Source organism: Passer domesticus, chromosome 2, assembly GCF_036417665.1.
Source record: "Passer domesticus isolate bPasDom1 chromosome 2, bPasDom1.hap1, whole genome shotgun sequence".
In the NCBI taxonomy this organism is placed as follows: Eukaryota; Metazoa; Chordata; class Aves; order Passeriformes; family Passeridae; genus Passer; species Passer domesticus.
Window position 1 is genome coordinate 122732949 of NC_087475.1, and position 19409 is coordinate 122752357.

The following is a 19409-nucleotide window of genomic DNA, read 5'->3' on the forward strand; positions in this document are numbered from 1 at the left end:
AGGCTGGGGATCTTCTTCCTGTGGCAGGTGGCAAGGAGAGGAACTTGCCCAGGAGCTCCTGGGGCTGACCATGGACCACTGTGCAGCCAGGGGATGCCATGCACTATGTCCAGAGCGTGTTACTCTTCACCAGGCACATGCATCTGGATTTTCTGGGGCTGTTTGAAACGGCCTAGGAATGCGCCAGCTGGAGTCACAGTGCTCCCTTCTCTTCCTTTGCCCTAACCTTCCCTTCCCATCCCTGCCCCTTGCACACTGGCTCTTTCAGGGATGGGACTCACCCCAAGTCCATGCCTAGGCCTGTTCCTTCCTGGGAATAGCTCTTCCCTCCTGGAACAGTCTCTGTAGGTTACATACAGGTCACAGCCTCCATTTCCTTCTTAGTAGCTGAACTCATCAGGAAACATCCTTCTAGTTCCCCTGAAGCTCACAGCTGTTCTCTGCCCTGCCCTGGTCCTCTTTCTTTTGGCTTTTACACTTCTTCTCATTGCTGCAGAAACCTCACACTCTTATTCCCACCTTAACCAGATCCAGTTAACCACATCCCCCTTCCCCCCAGCTCTGCGTGGTCTGTGGAAGAAACATCTGTCAAGCATCCTCTCTGCCACCAGTCCAGTCTTGCTATACACTTTTTCCTTTCCTTTCTTCTAAGCAATGCTCCTCCTCCTGCACAGACGAATTCTTGTGCCACCAAAGAAATTCTTGTGCCACCAACTCTTTTTGTTCCTTTAATTCACCACCTTCCAGGTATCCCAGTTTGGGAGTCACTGTGTTGACACTCTCCTGGGTAAAGCATGTGCAGGCAGTCCAGCTCCTACCAGTAATCCCTGCTTGTCTTCATCCTTCCTAGATGAGCGTTTCATCTTGGCTTTGTTTTGTCCCCTTCTATCCCACCTGCTTCTCTGCTCAGCCCCTTCTCTTGCCTTTCCACTCAGTGCCTGAGAGCTGGGCTGCCTGCTGGAGAACAGGCACACATCTCCCATGGGTCAGCAGCAGGCAGGGGACCAGCAGCTGCTGAGCCCTGAGTTAGGAGTGCACGTGCAGCAGCAGGGATGTATGGAATGAATGGGTACAGAGGAACACACATTTCTGGGTAGGAAATGCCCTTCTGGCTGCCACGTGGGGAGCAGTGAGTGTGTCTGTGGGTACCGTGCCACCACCACAGCACAGCCCCTGTGGTGTGTGAGCGTGGGCAGAGCAGCCTGACGTGCCTTCTGGCCTTTCAGGCTAATTGATTTAGGAAGTCGTTAGGCTTTTCCTCCATTAGTGAGGCAACCGTGCCTCCCTAGAGCTTACCCAGGAACGCTTTCCAGTAACTGTTCAGATACCAATAAATGATGCATAAGCTAAAGATGCTATGTCAATAAGGAGAGGTTGTGTAATAAACAGGAATTACACGAAGGGAAGGGAAAATAAAATCCCTGCTTCAAGTCACAAAAGGGAAATCCTCGGTATGAAAGGTAGAAAACTGGACTCCTTTGAAGAACCAGCCATTTAAAAAAATCAGTAATCCATCTCTTCTATAAGTTTAAAAAAACTCTATACAATGGGAGCTCAGCCAAGGCAAGACTGCTGTTGGTCCCCTGTGTGTGCCCTCAAGGGATGAGTTCTCCACATGCACTCAGGATTTCCAGGCCTATAACAGCTGTCTCAAGTCTGGGGTGCAGCTGAAACCAACCCCAAACCATCACACAATTACAGGTCATGCCCCCAGGAGCATGACATGGAAAGCACAGCAGAAATTCTACAATCACCACCTACGTGCCTCCCTGGCTGCCCTTTACTACACAACACAGGGAGCCAGGACCATGGCAGTACACAGAAATCCAGAGATGGGGATTAATGGTGATGATACACTAGAAACAGAAAGGTTAGACTATCTGAAAGTGCCTTTCTTCTCCCCCTTCAGCTTCATGAAGAACCCTTCTTTACAGAGGGTACAAAAGGCAGCAAGAGTGGGAAACCATATGCATTTACCCTCTGGAGCTGTAACCTTAGTGCCCAGCAGGTCAAAACCCTCACTTCAGGTGATTTTAAACTGGAGGTAGAGGTATTTTAGCAGACAGTGTCAAATGACTGCTGGACACGAGGGTTATGTTTACCTGAGATAGGCGCTCTCATTTGGCTTAGTTCCCTTCTTGCAATGCACAGGTTGCTTTATATTAAAGCATCAACTTCAGCAACCTTGGTGCAGTCCAGTGCTGGAGTGACAGTGTGAGAAAATGGAGTTCCTGTCCCTCTGATAGCCTGCAGTGCCAGAGACAGAAGCATCCACCCAGCCTCAGAGATGGTCCTTTCTCATGCAAGCCCAGCTAGCCTGCAAAACAAAAGGAACCAGCCCTCCCTGCCACTTATTTCTCACTCCACTTCTTTGCAGCTGCTGAGAGGACAGCCCTGCTCCCGCAGACCCGTGGACATCTGCCAGAGCAATGTCAAAAAGGAATTAATTATGATGACAACAATTCTTACACCATATGGCTGTCAGACTCACTCAGGGAGGGAGAACACCTCTGTTTTCTCACCTTTCTTTCGCCCCAGGAGAAGTTCCATTTCTTGATAGTTCATGGCAGGGTAGTGCCTGTCCTTTCACACAGCCCTTACTCTTCACCCCTCAACATCAGGCTGCTGCTTTCCAGCCCTCTAGGTGCTAAAATTTCTCAACACCTCTCTCAGGAGAAGGCTGAGATCATGGTTTGGCCAGAGGCTCATTCCTGCTTGCAATTCCTGCCTGGGAGGACTTTCCCTTACCATTGCACTTGTTGCCTTCCTCTGCCTTTCTCCTCCACTGTTGTATCAACATTCTCTCCTGCTGTCCTCTCCCAGAAGGAAGTGGGGGAGGTCTGGATGGATTCAACCTCATCTTCTCAGCAAACCTGCAAGAAATCTTGGCCAGAAATGCTCTCCCAGCTCTGTGGTGATGGACAGCCCCTGCTAACATGGGGGGTCTTTGCCTGAGCCCATCTCAGACAGAGGGAGAGAAAATTCTGGCTGCTTTAGTTGTGCAGTGCCCTGTCTCCTTAAAATCAGCCTAAAATTTGGATGAGCAGGGAGGTCATTCTACTATATCATCTTCTACCACACACTATAAGGCCCTCAATGGTTTTTGTAACCTGCTTTTCTGAGGTCTAGCTAGCCTAATAAGCCCTTTTAAACATATTTCTCCCTGGTTTCTCATAACCTGCAGCTCAGAAAGCCTTGAGCTGAAATACCTTTCAGAGCAAGAAGGTATGTTCTGGTTTTTAATAGCCTTAGGAGGTTTTTATCCACGAATTTGTCCAAATGATTTTTGAACCATGTAAACACAAGCCCATATCATACCATGGCAAGGAGTCCCCACATGAACAGTGCCTTATGTTGGAAATTTCTCCCTATTGTTTTGAACAATCCAGCACTCCAGCTTTAGCTGGTGCCCCTTTATTCTTCTAGGACATCAACTAGGCAATAGTGTTCCTTGCTTGCCCTCTTGCTGATGTTGTTTCTGATTTTTACAGACCCCTAGCAAAAACTACTCAGCAAATTTTCAGCTGAAGAATTCAGCTCTTCTCAGGCAGACTACACTGATTTACACCAGCTGAGGTCCTGGCCCTCTATCCTTTCTGAAAACGCAGGATGACCCCTAACATTTATGTTTGTAAAGCCTTATAAAAACACTTTATCTAGCGGAGGTCAGTGTGCAGCTCAGGCATTTTCTATTCCTGCAACACATACACAGCTACATTTTTTAGCACAAAAATTTCCTTTCAGGACAAGAACAGCAAGACAAAGCAGGCATGAATCCACTGACCAACAGCTTCTTACAGAGAAAATTGCTCTATGGCATTCAAGGGATGTTTAGAATGAGATGATCAGAGTGGCTCAAGCTTAATACAGCTTGACATCATTAACTGTTAGAGTTGAACCAGAACAGTAGAGTAAGCTGTACTTATTGCTAGCCAGATAGTCTCCAATGGCCAAGGAGAAAATAATCACTAAAGGCAAGGGGAGATTAAAGTGAGGTGACAATGTCAGAGTGCTCTTTTTCTACAAATTATAGATTTTCTTGGCAGTGCTCACAGCCTGTTTGTTCACTAGTACTCACCAGAGGAAGTATAATCCTTTTTTGCCTTCACCAACCAGTTTGCACCAAGCCATTTCCCTTCCCTAACCTCAGCTGGAGTGGCTGTGGTCACAAGAAGTGTCCGACACACACCAGGAAGGGACAATGCTTCTGCATCACAGGTGACACCAGACGTCCAGGACACAGAGGTTCATTTCCCTCGGGGGCCCAACTTCCCAATCTTCTGCAACCCAAAGGAAAGAGAGGATGAGCCACAGTGAAAAAAAGAAAAGCAAGGAGGCAGCAGTGCTGTGGCTTCCTCCTAGTGCTGCAAGCTCATTGAGCACACTGCCACAAATTCCTGTCCAGGGAGACCCTTGCTAGACCACTGGGGGTGAATTTGTGAGAAATGGTGTCCCCATGGTCCTGCCCACCACAACACTGCTGCTAGCACAAACCTGCACACAGATGGTGTCATTTGGCCTTGAGGCACCTTGGCAGGAATAAGAGTTGCTGTGTTATGGTGCTGCAGCTTGCCAAGGCCAGGCTCTACCCTCACCATGCCCCAAGAGCACAACAGAGGAAATCAAGCCCCAAGTCTTGAAAGTAGACTTGAAGTAGACTTGAAACCAAGTCTACTTCCCCTGCTCCTGGCTGCCCTGGCACATGGATGCCTGTCCTGCTGGAGAGCAGGTTACCTGTGGGACAGGCTGGAGTTAATTTGCAGAGCTGGCAGCAGATGGAGGGTCCCTAACCCACAGGTGAAACCTGGCATGGTTTTCATTAAAGCAGTCTCTGAGCATGGCAGGGTTTTGTGCTAATGATGACAGCCACACACCTGAACAACTGCCACCCCTTTTCTTGCAACAATCCTTATTCAGAAAATAAAAAGGAAACCCAAAGAGCTCGGAGCCTGCTGATTGTTAGTGCCTCTGCTCCTCACCCACATCCGTGCCTGACCTCCACAGTGACTGGCTGTGCTGTGCCTAACCACGTGTGGTCAGGCAGCACTTTTTTGTGCCAGAAGAACAATTTCAGAAGGGGAATCAGCCCTTCTGCTGCATTTGCAAGCACAGCTTAGCCAGCAAAGCTGGGGCTGAGCAATAGCAATGGCCCCCTGCAGCATGGCTAACAGCAGGCAAGACAGCCAGAGCATCCAGCATGCAGCTGGGGTTTTATCCCTCCAAGCTGGTGAACTCAGGGCTGTACTGCCACCAGGGAAGCTGCTTACAGCAGAGAGCAGAAACAAAAATCCTACTTGCAAGAGTGGTTAGGGAGGGAGATTAAACATGGGCTGCCTCCACTTGGCTCTGTTCACAATGAAGGATCTGTGTTCCCAGGCCCCCCTTGCTTAAAAACTACAGGATGTTCAAAACATTTCCTGACACTGCCCAGTGTGTCCAAAGACAGTCTCTGGGTCAGGGCAATTCATCTGCAAAGGATGCAGATGAACTTTCTGAGAGCTACAAAACAGCTCTCTCTCCTGTCTGAGGAACTAAAACAACTTAGATCTTTAGAGTGGCCCTAGAAAGACAGAGCTCACTTTCAGAAATTTGGGCTGTATTGCCAAAAAAGACTGAGGCTCTTCACAGGGATGCAAGGAGACACACTCTCTCCCAGGCAGGTGGATATTTGGGCTTAACTGGCATCATCCAATTGGCACCAGAAATAGAAACTCTTGCTTAGTGCCTGCAGTCAAAACATCTGCTTCACACCTCTTGGCCCTGGGACCTCGAGCCAAAATTCAAGTGCAGCTCTCAAGGGCAACATAGACCCAAGTACCTCTAAAAGTAGTAGACCAAATTAGGATTTCTGCATGCAGAGTGCCTACACCGTGATGATTTTTATTTCCAAAGCACAGACCTTTCACAGTATCTTAGAGGTGAAATATCCAGCAACAGGACATTTGTATGCCCATGCTTCTGTGACAGTAGTTTGCTCTCCAGCTTTACCCATCAGATTCTCATGTGTAACAAACCATTGGGCTATGAAGTTCACACACAAGGGATCTCCTTTATGTAATAAAGATTTATATTGAGGCCCCTTTACCCCTTCACCAATGGAAATGCACTGCTTTTATGTCTCTCAGCTTTCATCCCTTACTAAGAACATGAAGAGGCAGTAATTCTGGTGTTGGAGTGCCTTTTTGTTATTTTGCTTATGCAGCTAGTGAAGGGATTTTTGCTAAACTGAGGAAACCAAGTCCTCAGTCACTGGCACCTCAGGATGGAAGAGCTCAGGGCAGGAGGTGGGTTGCAGCAGGCAGACTTCACCCCCTCCAACCCACCTTTCCCTCGCTGTTTCCCTGTGCCTCCTTCACACAGAGCACTCTGAGCTGGTCCTTGCTGCTGTGACAGGCTTCTCCATGTCCGTGCTTCTCACAGAAGCCTCTGGCCACTGTTTCACCAAGTGTCCTGTAACTCCAACCACACCAAAGCACATTCCTCACGTGAATCTATTCTTCCTTTTCCCTTCCTTACCCAGAGACTTCAGCCTACCAGAGACACAGGGGAAGTGAGAGATGCCACACAGGCTGGAATACTGGGAAGCCCACAGTGCCCTTGAAGGGTTGGAGAACCAGGAATTCACGGCCTCCACCCCCCTACCCACCTTTGGTTTTTGGGCTGAACACGTGGATTCCTCCATCAGATGGCAACGCAGCGATGGAAAGCTGCTTGGCATTGCTGCTGCTATTGTCTCAATTCCCCTCTTTGCTGGCACACCAGACCTGGTGCAGAGCAGATGCCTCGGTGCCTGCCCAAGACACCTCCCCTCCCCACAGCCCCTGCCAGGGCTGGCTTTCAGGGTGCCAGCTGTGACCTGCTCTGCATCCTTCCTGCAGAGAGATGGGAAAGGCATTCGGAGAGCTGGAGCGGCACCAAGGGAACGGGAGCAGCAAGCGAGGAGAGCTCTTCAAAGAGGAACATCAAAGCTTCAGAGACGGGAGAGAGCTGGGAATGACAGATCTGGTTTAAAGAGCCATCTATCTCCCAGCTCTTACTATGTAAATCACTCCTGCTCGCTGGCTGCCGCGGAGGTAATTGCTGATGTTTTTTGGAAGCACCTCCTCCATGCCAAGACACCAGCCCTTGTGCCCTGCTCTGGTGGCAGGGATGTTCCCCACAGCCGTGCAGGGCAGTGAGCTCCTCCTGGGGATGGGCTGGTAAGGGTGAAAGGCTGGCAAGCTGTTCTTTGGTTGGCCCATCCTCCATCTGCCCTCCCTGGCTCCCAAGTTTCTCCATAGCTTTCTCTCCACAGACCTCCCATCCCATCTGTCCACGTTATTGCATTCACTCCTTCCTATCCTATTCCTCCTTCCACTTCCTGCTCCTCATTGTCTCTTTCTGGGCTCCCTCCCACCCTGGCCCCTCTGTGCCTGCCCAGCTGGGCACAGGGCTGCCAGCAAGGCCACTTCTCCACAGCCTGGCCAGCACAGCAGGGAGAAGGGATGCTGCCCAAGGCTGGAATCCTTAGAATGGAGAGGCTGAGGAAACTCCCTGCTGGTCCTTGTCAGGTTTACAGCACTTTAATCTCCCAGCTGAAACAGGGTTAGAGCACAGCACCCAGGCCAGGACCAAGGAGGTGAATATTGCTTTTTGGAGTCTCTCAGGAGGCCTGTTTACCAAAGTCTCCTTTTTTTTGAGAAATAGAACTGAGCACTTTGCCAATGTCACTGCTTCGAAGTGAGCCAAGGCAAAGCTGTTCAACAGAGACCTTCCCTTTCCCTCTCAGGAAGACCTGACTCCAAGGCCACCAACAGGCTCTTAGTGAGTCCTTCCTTTCTCTCCACCCACCCCATTTTCCCTCTTCCAGCTCCAGTACCTTTAATGAAAACTAGATGACTGGAATACTGGGAAGTTCACAGTGCCCTTGAAGGGTTGGAGAACCAGGAATTCACAGTCTCTAACCCCCTACTCACCTTTGGTTTTTTGGAACATTCCTCACAAGGGCACATTCCCGTGCTGCCTTCCACATCTCCAGTGCCCTCAGGACCAGCATGAACTATGGGGTCAGAGGGGAAAAGCAGATGAATCTCTGGGAAGGATGGGAGGCAGGGGGTTACTGCAGGAGGAAGTGGAAGGACACAAGTTAGAGTCTCTGGGAGTCTTCCTCACCTTGATAAAAAATCAGAGACAATAGCTCACCTCAACCCCTCTGGAGAGTGGTGAGTTTGGATGCACAGCTCTCCCAGGGGTTAAGACGTAACACATTTCCCTCCCTAACTTCATCTGTCTCAGTGGAGGGAATGAGGTCCTGAAATTCACCTTCTGGGCTGAAAAGGAGCATGAGAAATTGCAGCCCAAAGGGTCAATTTTCCAGAAATATCTAAGTACCCAGGAACAGGGGCTCGAAATGAAAGTGTCTCTTGAGCCATCTCTTTCCTTCACTGCTGTGGTGTGATAATAAGGTGCTTTTTATGTAAGTGACCTATTTTCCTGGGAAGCCAGTTCTCCAAGTGGGGAATTGGAAAATGACTAGTGCAGCAGTTTTGTACTTTAATATGTTTTCATTCTCTGTGAGCAACAAGCAGCTACTGTACCCAGAGGACAGAGGAACTGCCTGCTCTCATCAGGGATGCTCCCTGGTGCCCAGCCCAGACAGGAGGTGGGAGGCTGGCCATGCCATGTGCCGTGCAAGCCCCTGGCAGGCAGAGCTTTCCCCTCATACCTGCTGACAGAAAAGCCTTTCCTCCCTTCCCAGCTGTTTTTTTCTGTGAAAGCTGCTAACATGAGGCTGGGGGAAGAAACTGAGGGGGCAAAATTGCATGGAAGCTGAAGGGGTTACTGGCTTTGGGATGAGTTGGGAAAGAGAGGATCATGGATGGTGGTGAGCACATGTCAGGGAAGGTGGCCAGGAATGCTGAATAAACAGGGGGGCTGTAAAAAGGAGGGGGGCATGGATGTCCCTGTAGGAGGCTGAGCACCAAACAGACACAGCCTGCTGGCACACAGGTAGGTGTGCTTCCATAAGCCCAGAGCATGGCTTTAGGGCACAAAAAGAGTTACTTTCCCATATTGCCCAGAAATCAAGCCCAACTCACTGCCCTCATCTCCCAGCATTCCTGACTGACGTGAGGGCCACAGAGCACCAGAAATCAGCAGTCTCATGTCCCATCTCTCAATTAAAAATTCTGTAGTCAGAACACTGCCCGTGAGCCAGTCAGGTGGCACAACCAGATGATGCTCACGGGGAAGATGAAGCCAGAATTTCCAAGACATGAGAAGCCCTGTCAAGGCTTGGGTCCATCCCATAACTGCTGGCAAGAAGGGAAGTGTAAAGGGGAGGGACTGGCATAAGTGCTCTGTGCTGAACACCTGTAGTTCACTCCCACAGCAATTCTGGCTGAGGTATGGCTGTGCTCTCACACTTCCCCACGTGGTGCCTCTGCCTCCAACGCTTTGGCAAGCACAGCAGACCCCCCCTGCTTAGGAGAGGCCTCCCATGAAGGAAGAGGTACTGGCAGCCCCCCAGCATCATCCCCTGTGGCTTTTGGAGAGGTGGGAAGCCCCTGAGAGGAACCTGGACCTTCCTTGCCTTGTGAACCTCCATTCTTGCCCACTGCTGGCAGGTCGGCACAGGAGCTGCAGGATCCATGGCACTGTCCTCTTCCCCTCCACACCAGCCAGGCAGGAAACTGCAATTAGATTTTGCCCAGCAGTGAAACAGTGCCAGAATTACAATTCAGGGCACCCCCAGGAGTAAGGGGGAGAAGCATGAATCTGCCTCCCAGAGGAGCTCCCTTCACATCCAGGCACGCGGCACTTACGCCCTGCTCACATGCTAAGGGTTCTCCCTTTGCTAAAAACTTACATTTTTAAAAATTAAAAGCCGTGATTCTGGCATGAGAAATGCATTCACCAGGGACAAGTTTCAGCTCACCAAGCTGCTGTGAATCAGTAGACCCCTTCGCCCCTAGGCATCAAGAGAGATTAAAAACCATTAGTACACTAGAAAGACAACTGTGGTTTAATCAAAACATCTTGGGAGCAGCTTATGAATACTGTTAGCAGGCAATATTTTCCAGTGTATTTGTCTCTCATTAAGAAGAGCCTAACTTAAGCAGCTTCCCTTTTGAGTTTCTGCTTTCTTAGGCTCGAATTTGTTTTAATTGCTGGCACACAGGCTGGCTGACCACTCGCTGCCTTCTGTTCCTTCTGTATCCACCACTGCAGTCCAACATTCCAGAATTTTAGCCACGATGACGACTGCGGCCTCTTTTGTTTACTGGTTCCCTTCCCCTGGTATTTGCAATTCTAAATAAATTGAATATTTATTACCAGCTCGTCACTTTATACCGAGGACTGAGCTTCCCCCAGCACGCACACCCAGGGAGGCTTCCTGGGGTGAGGGGCACCTTCCTCTGCTCTGTGGTGACCCCGTGGGCTGCTCCCTGCAGCCCCCCGAGGGCACAGTGTCACTGCTGGCCCTGGCAGAGCTGGCTGCTGTGGCAGGGTGCCCAAAAATAAAGGAGCTTGCTGCTGTTACACAGGAGAGGAGAGCCAGGAGCTGGCTGTGGGCTGGAGGAGGCTGTTGCTGGAGAGAAAGACCCTTCACTTCCAGCACTAAAGGAAGGGCTGCTTTAGCTCGCTGGCCAAATGTTTCCTGCTGGCCTCTCCTCCTGGCTGAGCTGGCACCAGCTGGCAGCACCATGCACAGGCTGGGAAAAGCCATGCTGGGACTGTGTGAGCAGCAGGGACAGGTAGGAAGGGCAAAGATGTGCTCAGGGGTGGCTTTGCAACGGAACAAGGCTGGGAAATCGCTGGGTTGTTGCTCCCCTTGTCTGCAGCTTTCCCGCACATCCGTGCGCAGAGCAAAGTGGGCAGCCCAGAAGGAAGCTGGACCACCCCTGTGCCATGCACCACCCCATGGGGATCCAGTCTGGGCCAGTCTCCCCCTCCCATTCCTGCATCGGGCAGCTGCAGAGAGGCATCCCTCAGTGCACCCAGCAGGGACCGTGTCCAACCCTCTGTGGGGGGAGGCTGTCCCAGAGGGGTGCAAGTTCCTCCAGTCCCCCTCAATGCTACAAGAAAGTGCACAAGCTAAATACTCCAGAATTAAAATATCTATTTTTTTTCTCTGAGATTGACAACTGAAGAATCCTCCTCTTCCCAAACACAAAATAATGAAACAACCTGCTTCCTAACTCTCCAAAGAAAAGTAAACATCGTTCAGAGCAACGCTGCTGAAAATGGAACAGCATAGCCTTCTGTCATCCTTTTTCTGACAGAATTGCCATGATTTTCACACCACTAGGCTAATATACAACATCTAACATTTGTCCAATCTTTTTTTTTTAAATAACCCAATCATGGAGAAGCTTCCAGAAGCTATTTTACAGCCCTGATCTCACCACTATGAAATTCTCCCATTCTTCAGTCTACACATTGCTATGCTTTATTTCATTGCTCTAGTTAGTCCCCCGCCAGAAGTCCAAAACACCATCAGAGGAATGCTCACTTGCAGCACCTTGACATGCCACTGTGTGACTTCTATGAAATATAGGACTGAAATTTAATCTATATGCCTGTAGCCCCAAGCCATTAAGAGCGGGTTGTAGATTTATAACAACACACTTTTTCTCCTTGTCGCTGGCCCAAGGACTCGGTGGCTGCACTTGCACTGCTCTGATCCCATGGCTGCTGCTGCCTGTGCTGCCTGCCTACCAAGTGCTGGCCAGGATGGCTTTGGGTTCATTGCCTGGGATGCAGGAGGAGCAGTGGTACCACACAACCACACAGTGGTACCAGCCTGGAGTTGCTCCCAGGCAGGCAGCAGGCACTGAGGAATTTGGGTTCAGGCTGACCCAAATGGGAAAGCACGGGAATCACATCCTGGATCACACCAAGACCAAGTCTGGCAGTTTAGTGGTGCAGATGTTTGCATGCTCTGGGTGATTCCCAGCATGGAAGGTTCACACTGACCCTCCTGCCCTGCTGAGAGACTCACCAAGCTCAACACTTGCACCTCCAGGTAGCTCCCAGCTCCACGTGTCCATCCTCCCTAAAGTCACAAGACCATGAGCTGTTGGAGTCGCTGCAGCGGCACTTTGGAGCACCCCAGCAAATGGTGAATGTGCAGGAAGTCAAACTCATAGCACCACTCATCACAGAGGCTCTGGGTACTCAAGGCTCTCAGAGGACAAGCTGGGTGCCCTTCTTCCATCACCTGAACCACAGAAGGCTTTTTCCTGCACCTCCCAGCCTGGCATGCTGTGGGAGAGGTTGATCATCACACAGAACACCCAAGCTATTGTATTTATCAAATTATAACCCATGTTCTGGCTCCTTCAGCAGATCCCATCTCAGGAAGTCCTCAAAATCCAGATCAGGGTAAGTCCCTGGGTAGCAGTAATGTTCCTGAGGTCTTTGTACTTTCTGCCAGCAGAAAACAACATCTTCTCTTAAGGAAACTGCTTTTGTGCCAGTTTGCATTTTGCAATCTCCCGAAGAGCCATGTGCCAGGCAGGAATTCAGTCATTCAGAAACTGAGCATCTTGGGCATCAGTCAGGGCACATGGAAGCTACTGAAGAAAAGAGAGGATGCTGCACGTGCCCAAAAGGCTTTTAACTAATGCCAGTATGGAAGATCAGGATGTGGGAGTGGTGGATCCCAGATTACACCATGGCATGCCTTGGCACTCACAAAACCTACTTGGCCTTGCAGGGCACAGCGTGCCACAGATGGACCTGCACATCCCAGGCCCACTGCACAAGGCTGCACTGGCTGTGCAGATGAGCCTGAAACCCTTGGAAACCTCTGGTGGCTTTAGAGGCTGGGATTAGCCACTCCTGCCTCACAACAGCAAGAATTTCATCCAGGAATTAGGGGTGGCATGGGGAATTTCCAAAAAAAAAAACCATGAAAGAGCCCAGCTCCTTGGAGGCACCATCTAATCTGCTGCTTGGCTGCAGCTCTGGCGCTGGTGGGGCAACTCCACCCTGCAGACCTCCTCTAATGAGAAAGCCTTCTGCACATTTCACAGATCTGCCACATATAAACAAGTAGGTCATTCCTCTAATCTCTTCATCTGGGTATTAAAAAGCTTGTCCAAGTTTAAGCTTGGGGTGTGTCAGTCTTGTTATTCCCAAGGGCTTCTGTTGAGTTTGGCAGGGGAAGCACCGAGGCTGCCAAGGTTAATGAGAGCATTCCCAATGGCAGGTGAGTGCCCTGCTTTCCCAAACTCTCCACCCAAAACATGCTTGCGACAGAGCCCAGCTGCCCCAGTCCCAAACTAGGGAGCAGGGATCTGGGGGCTGGACAAGCAGGCTGCTTTTTTTCTGAGCCCACAGCAAGGGACTCTCAGGCTCCTGCCAGGAAAACAGGGATTTTTCTGAAAGAAATACTACCTGGCATTTAGCTGCAAAGACCCTGATTTTATCAGAGAATATAGATGTGTGTGAACGTGTGGTGAGAGATGGTGTGTGAAAGCAAGAGGGCACTTTGTTAGCAGCCCAGCCTCTAAAAACCAGAGCCTGTTAGGGAGCTGACTCCAGCTTAATATTGCACAACAAATTGAGGGTGCTTGTTGCACACAAAGCAATAATTGTATCTGGTCCAAATGAACTCAGCCATCACTCCAGGATATGGTTATTATTACTGTTAACGGGGAGCTAACACTAGTTACTGCTCCAAAATGAACTCTTTCCTTGTCTCCTGATTGGATGCCATCACTCTCTTGCTCCTAACAGTGATTGCTTTCTGCAGCCTCCATCCCTTTTCTTTGCAGCAAATACAGCTGCCTCGGTGTTTTGACTCCTTCCTCATTGCACTGATCAAGCGCACATTTCTCTCCCTCCATCCCACAGGCATCCACGGCCTCCAAAATGTGAAGCTCAGGCCTAAAATCAGAGCAGTGATTTTTTGCCAGGCAGATGTACATCCAGATGCTGCCACACAAACACGATTAAAATCAAGCCACTGTCAAAAACCCATTTACAAGCCAGCAAGTACTTATATCCAAGGAACAGCCTCAGAGCAGTTTTCCTTACATAAATCCCATGTTCTAGCATTTGGAATTTTATAACTGCCTGTTGTGGTCTGCTAGACTAAGTCCAGAGATTTGCCTGCTCTACCATTCTTCCCCAGCACTTCCAGGTCAGTATTGATGTCAGCCCTTACCAAAGAGCAAAGCAGGGCCCCAGAGATCAGAAGCCCCTGAACTCAGTGGCTTCCTGGGGGATGCAGAACGAGCTGGTGTCACAAACCCTGTGTTGGTTTTACCCAAATATAAAGCCTACTTTTGAACATTCAGACACAGTATCCTCTCTCAAGGAAAAGACACTAAAATATTTCAGAAATCAACACGAAAGCCTTTTCATGCTCTGGCTGAGATTCTCCTCTGAGGTACACACTGACCCTGGCTTCACCTTAAATAATATACACATTTCCATAAATGTTGCTGTCGGTGGCAGTGGTGCTGTTTGAAGAGCAGCTGGCTGGTTTGCTCCATCAGGGAGCAACTCCAGCGTGGCTGAAGCGAGCCTAGAGGGTGGGTGGGCGCTTTGGGTGACAAAGGGGTGACAGCCCCTGCCTTGCCCCTTGAAGGTGCAGGTGGAGCCAGCACAGGGCTCACCTCCACAGAGAGGAAGCTGGTTTGGACATTCCCAGCCATGGCTTATGAGCAGAGGGAAGTTTAGGACATAGACATCGAGCGTCTCTGGGGCTGGGGGAGAGAAGGGCAGAGGAGAGCGGTGCCCTGTCGTCACCAACCCACCCAAATCACGGTCTGCTGTCCCCAAACGCCACTCCTGTAAGAAAGCCACCAAGGACCAAGGGACAAGAACCACTCTTCTGGCCCCATCACACGTGCTGGGAGCACCCACAAACATTTGGGATGCGAGGAGAAGTAGAGTGTGCGCTGCTCCATCATTCCAGGGGCCGGAGCGCACCAGGCTGGGCAGCCCTCGCAGCCACAAAGCTGCTCGGCCCTTCCCAAAAGCACTGACCCTTTCTTTCCCCGTGCCTGCGAACAGAGAGGAGAGGCAGAGGCAGCAGCAGCCGGAGCAGCCCCGCCTGGCAGTGACAGTGCCTCTGCGCCATCTCTTGGCTGCTGGATTTGCATCTCCTCTGCCGCAGCAGCCGCCACGGCTTCTACAGCGAGATGGGATGTTCACCTGGACCTGCAGTGGAGCCACGGAAAAGCAGAGAAACAAGTGTGAAACAGGCCGTCCAGAGCGTGGAAAGACACGGAGCCCTTCTGTCAGCAACAGAGAGAAGAGGACACGCACCTGCATCTCCCCTGTGTGTGTGGAACAGGAGATTTGCACTTGTGCAGGATGCAGGACATCAGACCACAGAGGAGTGCTCGACAGAGAAGCATCAGACCCTCCCAGCTGGCTCAGGAGCCTCTGGAGGAAAACATCTAGAAAACATTCGAAAAACATTCTGAAACCAGGGTTTTCCTAAGCTGCTTCCCCTGTAAAGCAGAGCTAAAGCACCTGGCTGACAGGTACCCCCTGGAACAGTCTGCAGGCTACAATTAAAACCCCAGGCTGCCCAAGCCCAGCCCTCGCCTGGGACATGCCAGCCCCTGGCTCAGGAGCTGCAGGGCAGCTCGCTGGTGGCTGGGCTTCATCTGTGATTATTGCTCTGCCTCCCCCAGGCTTGCAAGGGACACAAGGAGTGGAGGTACCTCGTGTCATGGGCTCCCTCTGTCAGCTGGCAAGGCAGCCCTGCACGCCAGCCAAGTAAGTTAATCAAGCAATGCTTAGGGGACCATAAATAGTTCGCAGCAGTGTGATTTGTCTGACTGCACGGGATAGATATGCCATCAGCCAATTTACCCACGGAGCCAGAAAGGAACCAGGCAGCAAAAGCCCAAGTGCAAAGTGAGGCTGAGAGAGGGAAGAAAAACCAAACCACTTTTTTTTTCTTTTTTCCTTTTTTTCTCAGAAAAGACTGCAACACTGACAGATGAGGATTTTGGCAGCAGTCACCGTGTGTGCTTTGTGTATCTCACAGCATCACTGCAAGGCTTAATTAAACAATAAGGGCCCCGGGAAGTTCAGGTGCTATGGGAGAACAAGGTGGTGGCACTGATCCTGTGACTGCCTGAAACGTGAGCTGCTCTGGGGAGAAAAGTGGGGGGAAAGATCCATCTTGTTTAGATCAGAGCAATGCCAAAGGGCTTGGCTGACACAGGAAGAGGAATTGCACCTCTTCGTCAAGAATATTCTTTATCTGCCCATTTTGGGTACAAATAAGAGTAGAGAGATCATTTTGACAGCAGCGATGAGATTGCTCAGAAAATGAACCTGTGAAAATTGATTTCTGAGCTCTCTGTTAGGAGTGGAAAAGAAGAATAATTTCAGGTTGTCCAGAAATGCAGATTTTCCAGTTTGCTTGCTGACACCTACCATGGAAAAAAAATAAACACACTGAGTTGGCTAAATCCTTGCTTTTGACACAGAAATGCAGAGCCATTTACTTCATTTTGAGGGCTTACGTTTTGTTTTATACTTTTTTCTAAAAAATAGTGTTTCAAAACAGAACATTATTTCAAAATGAAAAAGGGAAATGTTTCGTTTAGGAACTGTGGGAATAAAACATTTAGATTGAAAAAAAGCCACCCTCCATTATTTAAGCCCAAACTATTTGTTGCACTTGACATGCATTTGCAAATGGATTCAGTTGCCATGAAAATTGAGGGGTTTTTTCCTTGCTGATAGCCGCTTCAGGGGGGAGGAGGGAAAATAGCCTATTTCTGCCTTGGAGTTCATTTGTTCCTGAAGCTCTTTAACTCAGCTGGAGTCAGAAATGTTCATCTTCACTGTGGGAATGGCCAGGCTGTGCAAACAGCCTGCAGGCGAGGGGTGGCAAAGGTGCCCTGCTCTATGCTTTGGCATCAGGAAGGCTGCAGTCCCTGCTTTTGCTCTGGTATCCTGGGACATTAAAAAAAAATGGGCTTGTACATAGAGGCCTGTTGGGAAAGCCTCTGGCTGCTTGGAAATGCAGTTTGGCCACAAGGGCTGCAAAAAGAATATTTTTTCCAAACAGAGCAGCTCATCAGAGCTCCCCCCAGCACAGACCTTGCACCTCTGTCAGGAGAAGCAGCAGCCAGGTGTGAAGCCCAGCTGCAGGACACAGCCATGCAGTTGCCTGACCCAACACCCCTTCCTACCAGGAGGGCAGCATTTCTCTTTGTGGAAAAGGTCTTCAGCTCTTATCCAACATTTCTGCTGCTTATTCTACTTTTGCACTTCTAATTAAGCTCCTTATTAAAGCAATTAATTCTCCAAACACAAAACTGCAGTGAGTGAAAATGATTACCAACCAAAGGCTGTTTGGTGGAGTGTGGTAAATGAGTCGTGGATGTACTGTAGCTTAATCCCGGTCCCCAGGGGTAAGGATTGTTGGAAGAAAAGCCTCCCCCCACTGCTGGAAGGGGTTTTTGCTGGGGCTCAGCAGGTGACAGGAGAAAAGAGAAGCACAGACACACCCCTCCCCTGAGAGCAGCACTGCAGGAACCTCCCAAACTCGTCCCTGACAACGCAGCCCAGGCATCCTCTTATTTTGTGGAGTGCTGTGTACATTAGGCTTTAATAACAAGCTCAAGATTTAGGACTCCAGGGCCTGAGGGCTGTTCTTCTACATTAGCACAACAGCCATGCAGAAACAGACGGGCCATTCTCCCCTCCAGGAGCCTTCTCTTCTCTCCACACCTTTCTCTCTCCAGGCTGCCAGCTCTCCTAGACCTCTCCCTGCCAGGAAGAACTAAAGCTTCTTCTTTCTCTCTTTAGGTGGGATTACCCTTCAGAGCACAAGGAGTCTTTGCCCTACAAATCTACCATTCCCAAAGGCGGGCTGTGATAAACCCCACCCTTAATTCTGGTCTGTTTCAAAAGAAAAGGGTGGGGAAGAAACAGCAGTACAAGAAGGATGAGAAGTAGCTGAGGCTGACAAGCAGCTCACCTGCACAAGGAGGGCAGGCACGACACTGCCTGGCTTAGAGCATCCCATGATCTGCCTGAGCCTCAGAGCAGTAAGAAACATTTATAATACCTGAGAGACAAATGTAAGAAAAGTCCTCTTCCCCTCCTCACCCTGTTGGCACCCATTATGTTGGTATTCAAAGTGTACCTGCTTTTGTTTTAGGGCAGACACACTTGACCATCTAAAGTTTTCTTTCTCTCCCTCAAGCATCTTCCTCCTCCCTCCAGACCTGTTGGAGTGAGCAAAGTACCTTTCCAGGCACCCCCAGCAAGCATTTAGTAGCCACAGGGCCTACCCGCAAAAAGGGGTGGGGGTGAGCTCCAGCACTGCTGAGCCAAGAGCAGTGCCAGCAGCTATCCTTTAACTTCACCCATCCCTTCCCCAAAGCTTTTGTTCTCTGCTTCTACAACAGTGTAACCTCCAGCTGGCAAAAATCCCTTCCCCACCACACAGATCCATTTTCCAGGGGGACATTACCTGCTGCGGTTTGGCAGAGAAGGCAGTCCCTGAACTGGAAGCTGATTTGTTGCTAGTCCAGGGCAGTGTTTCCTATTCCTGTCTCTAATCTTCACCCCCAGCTTTACTTTCTGCAGTACCTGAACACGAGGAGCCTGTAAAGGTTGATGATTTACCTTGTCACAGCCCTGCTTCTGCACCAGCTCAGGCACTGTCCCACGTTGTCCCATCCACCCCAGAGAGGGGTGGGTGCCAGGTGGGATGTCCAGCAAGCAGATCCTTGCACCAGCCTATGGGTGCTAGTTTGATTATCAGGCACACCAAGGCCACTGCAGAAAACGTGTGTCTTCTGCCAGGAGGGAGCCCTGCTCTCTCTGTGCCTGAGCACATTAGAGTAGAGTATTTCAGTTGTAAGACACAAAAAATCACCTAGTCAACTGCCTGACCATTTCAGGTTAAAGCATGTTATCAAGAGCATTGTCTGAATGCCTCTTAAACACAGACAGAGATGGGGCATCAACCACTCTAAGGAGCCTATTCCAGTGCTTGACTACCCCCTCTCTAAAGAAATGCTACCCAATTTAAATTTCCCCTGGCACAGCTTTGAGCCCCTAGCAGGCATATTCCCTTCTCCCAACCAGGCTACAAGCCCACATGCTCTTTATATTGATTAAAGGCTGTATATTGGTTACTGCCCTCACCTGTCAGTACTGCCACACCCAGCAGCCACATGTGAGGCAGAGATTCATTTGTGCTACCTACCCATCAGTATTTAACAAGAGCTGGGGTTTTCTCCTGCTTTTACCCCAGCTGCAAACACAAAGCACAGCCACGCCGTGTGCCACCAGGGCACAGCAAAAGGGGACACATCTCCAGAGATTAACAGGCTCTCTGGGCAGTCAGGAGAAGCTGCAGCTCCTAAACCCTGTGCAGGAAGCTCCAGAAAGGCCCTGTCAGCAGGTGAAATTCTCCTCTGGGTTTCTGC

At 50.1% G+C, this 19409-nt stretch overlaps 1 protein-coding gene and 1 long non-coding RNA gene across 4 annotated transcripts; both read right to left on the reverse strand.

The window, feature by feature from the left end:
• Positions 1-1264: 1264 nt before the first annotated feature.
• Positions 1265-6802, reverse strand: LOC135295645 (uncharacterized). Its single transcript, XR_010357783.1, has 3 exons — positions 6647-6802; positions 4079-4280; positions 1265-2873 (listed from the first exon to the last, which is right to left on the reverse strand). It is a non-coding gene; the product is annotated as an uncharacterized LOC135295645 (long non-coding RNA).
• Positions 6803-8183: 1381 nt separating this feature from the next.
• LOC135295012 (uncharacterized) lies at positions 8184-19057 on the reverse strand. Of its 3 annotated transcripts, XM_064411023.1 has the most exons (6): positions 18601-19057; positions 18116-18197; positions 15265-15398; positions 11984-15156; positions 9848-9949; positions 8207-9671 (listed from the first exon to the last, which is right to left on the reverse strand). In XM_064411023.1, exons 2-4 carry the CDS (start codon positions 18147-18149, stop codon positions 14335-14337), a joined length of 990 nt encoding a protein of 329 aa, XP_064267093.1. In that variant the 5' UTR covers positions 18150-18197; positions 18601-19057; the 3' UTR covers positions 8207-9671; positions 9848-9949; positions 11984-14334. The 3 variants fall into 3 exon arrangements, 1 of the variants encoding a protein (XP_064267093.1); XR_010357058.1 differs by lacking the exon at positions 18116-18197 and having other exon boundaries at positions 8208-9671; XR_010357059.1 differs by lacking the exons at positions 11984-15156; positions 15265-15398; positions 18116-18197 and having other exon boundaries at positions 8184-9671.
• Between the last annotated feature and the right edge of the window lie 352 nt (positions 19058-19409).

Excerpts from the sequence above, each read along its gene's own strand:
- LOC135295012 (XM_064411023.1), bottom strand. The coding sequence starts at position 18,149 with ATGGTCAAGTGTGTCTGCCCTAAAACAAAAGCAG. Across the intron at positions 15,399-18,115 it reads CTGCCCTAAAACAAAAGCAG|ATGTTTTCCTCCAGAGGCTC; the intron begins GTACACTTTGAA and ends AATGTTTTCTAG. Across the intron at positions 15,157-15,264 it reads CACACACAGGGGAGATGCAG|GTCCAGGTGAACATCCCATC; the intron begins GTGCGTGTCCTC and ends GCTCCACTGCAG.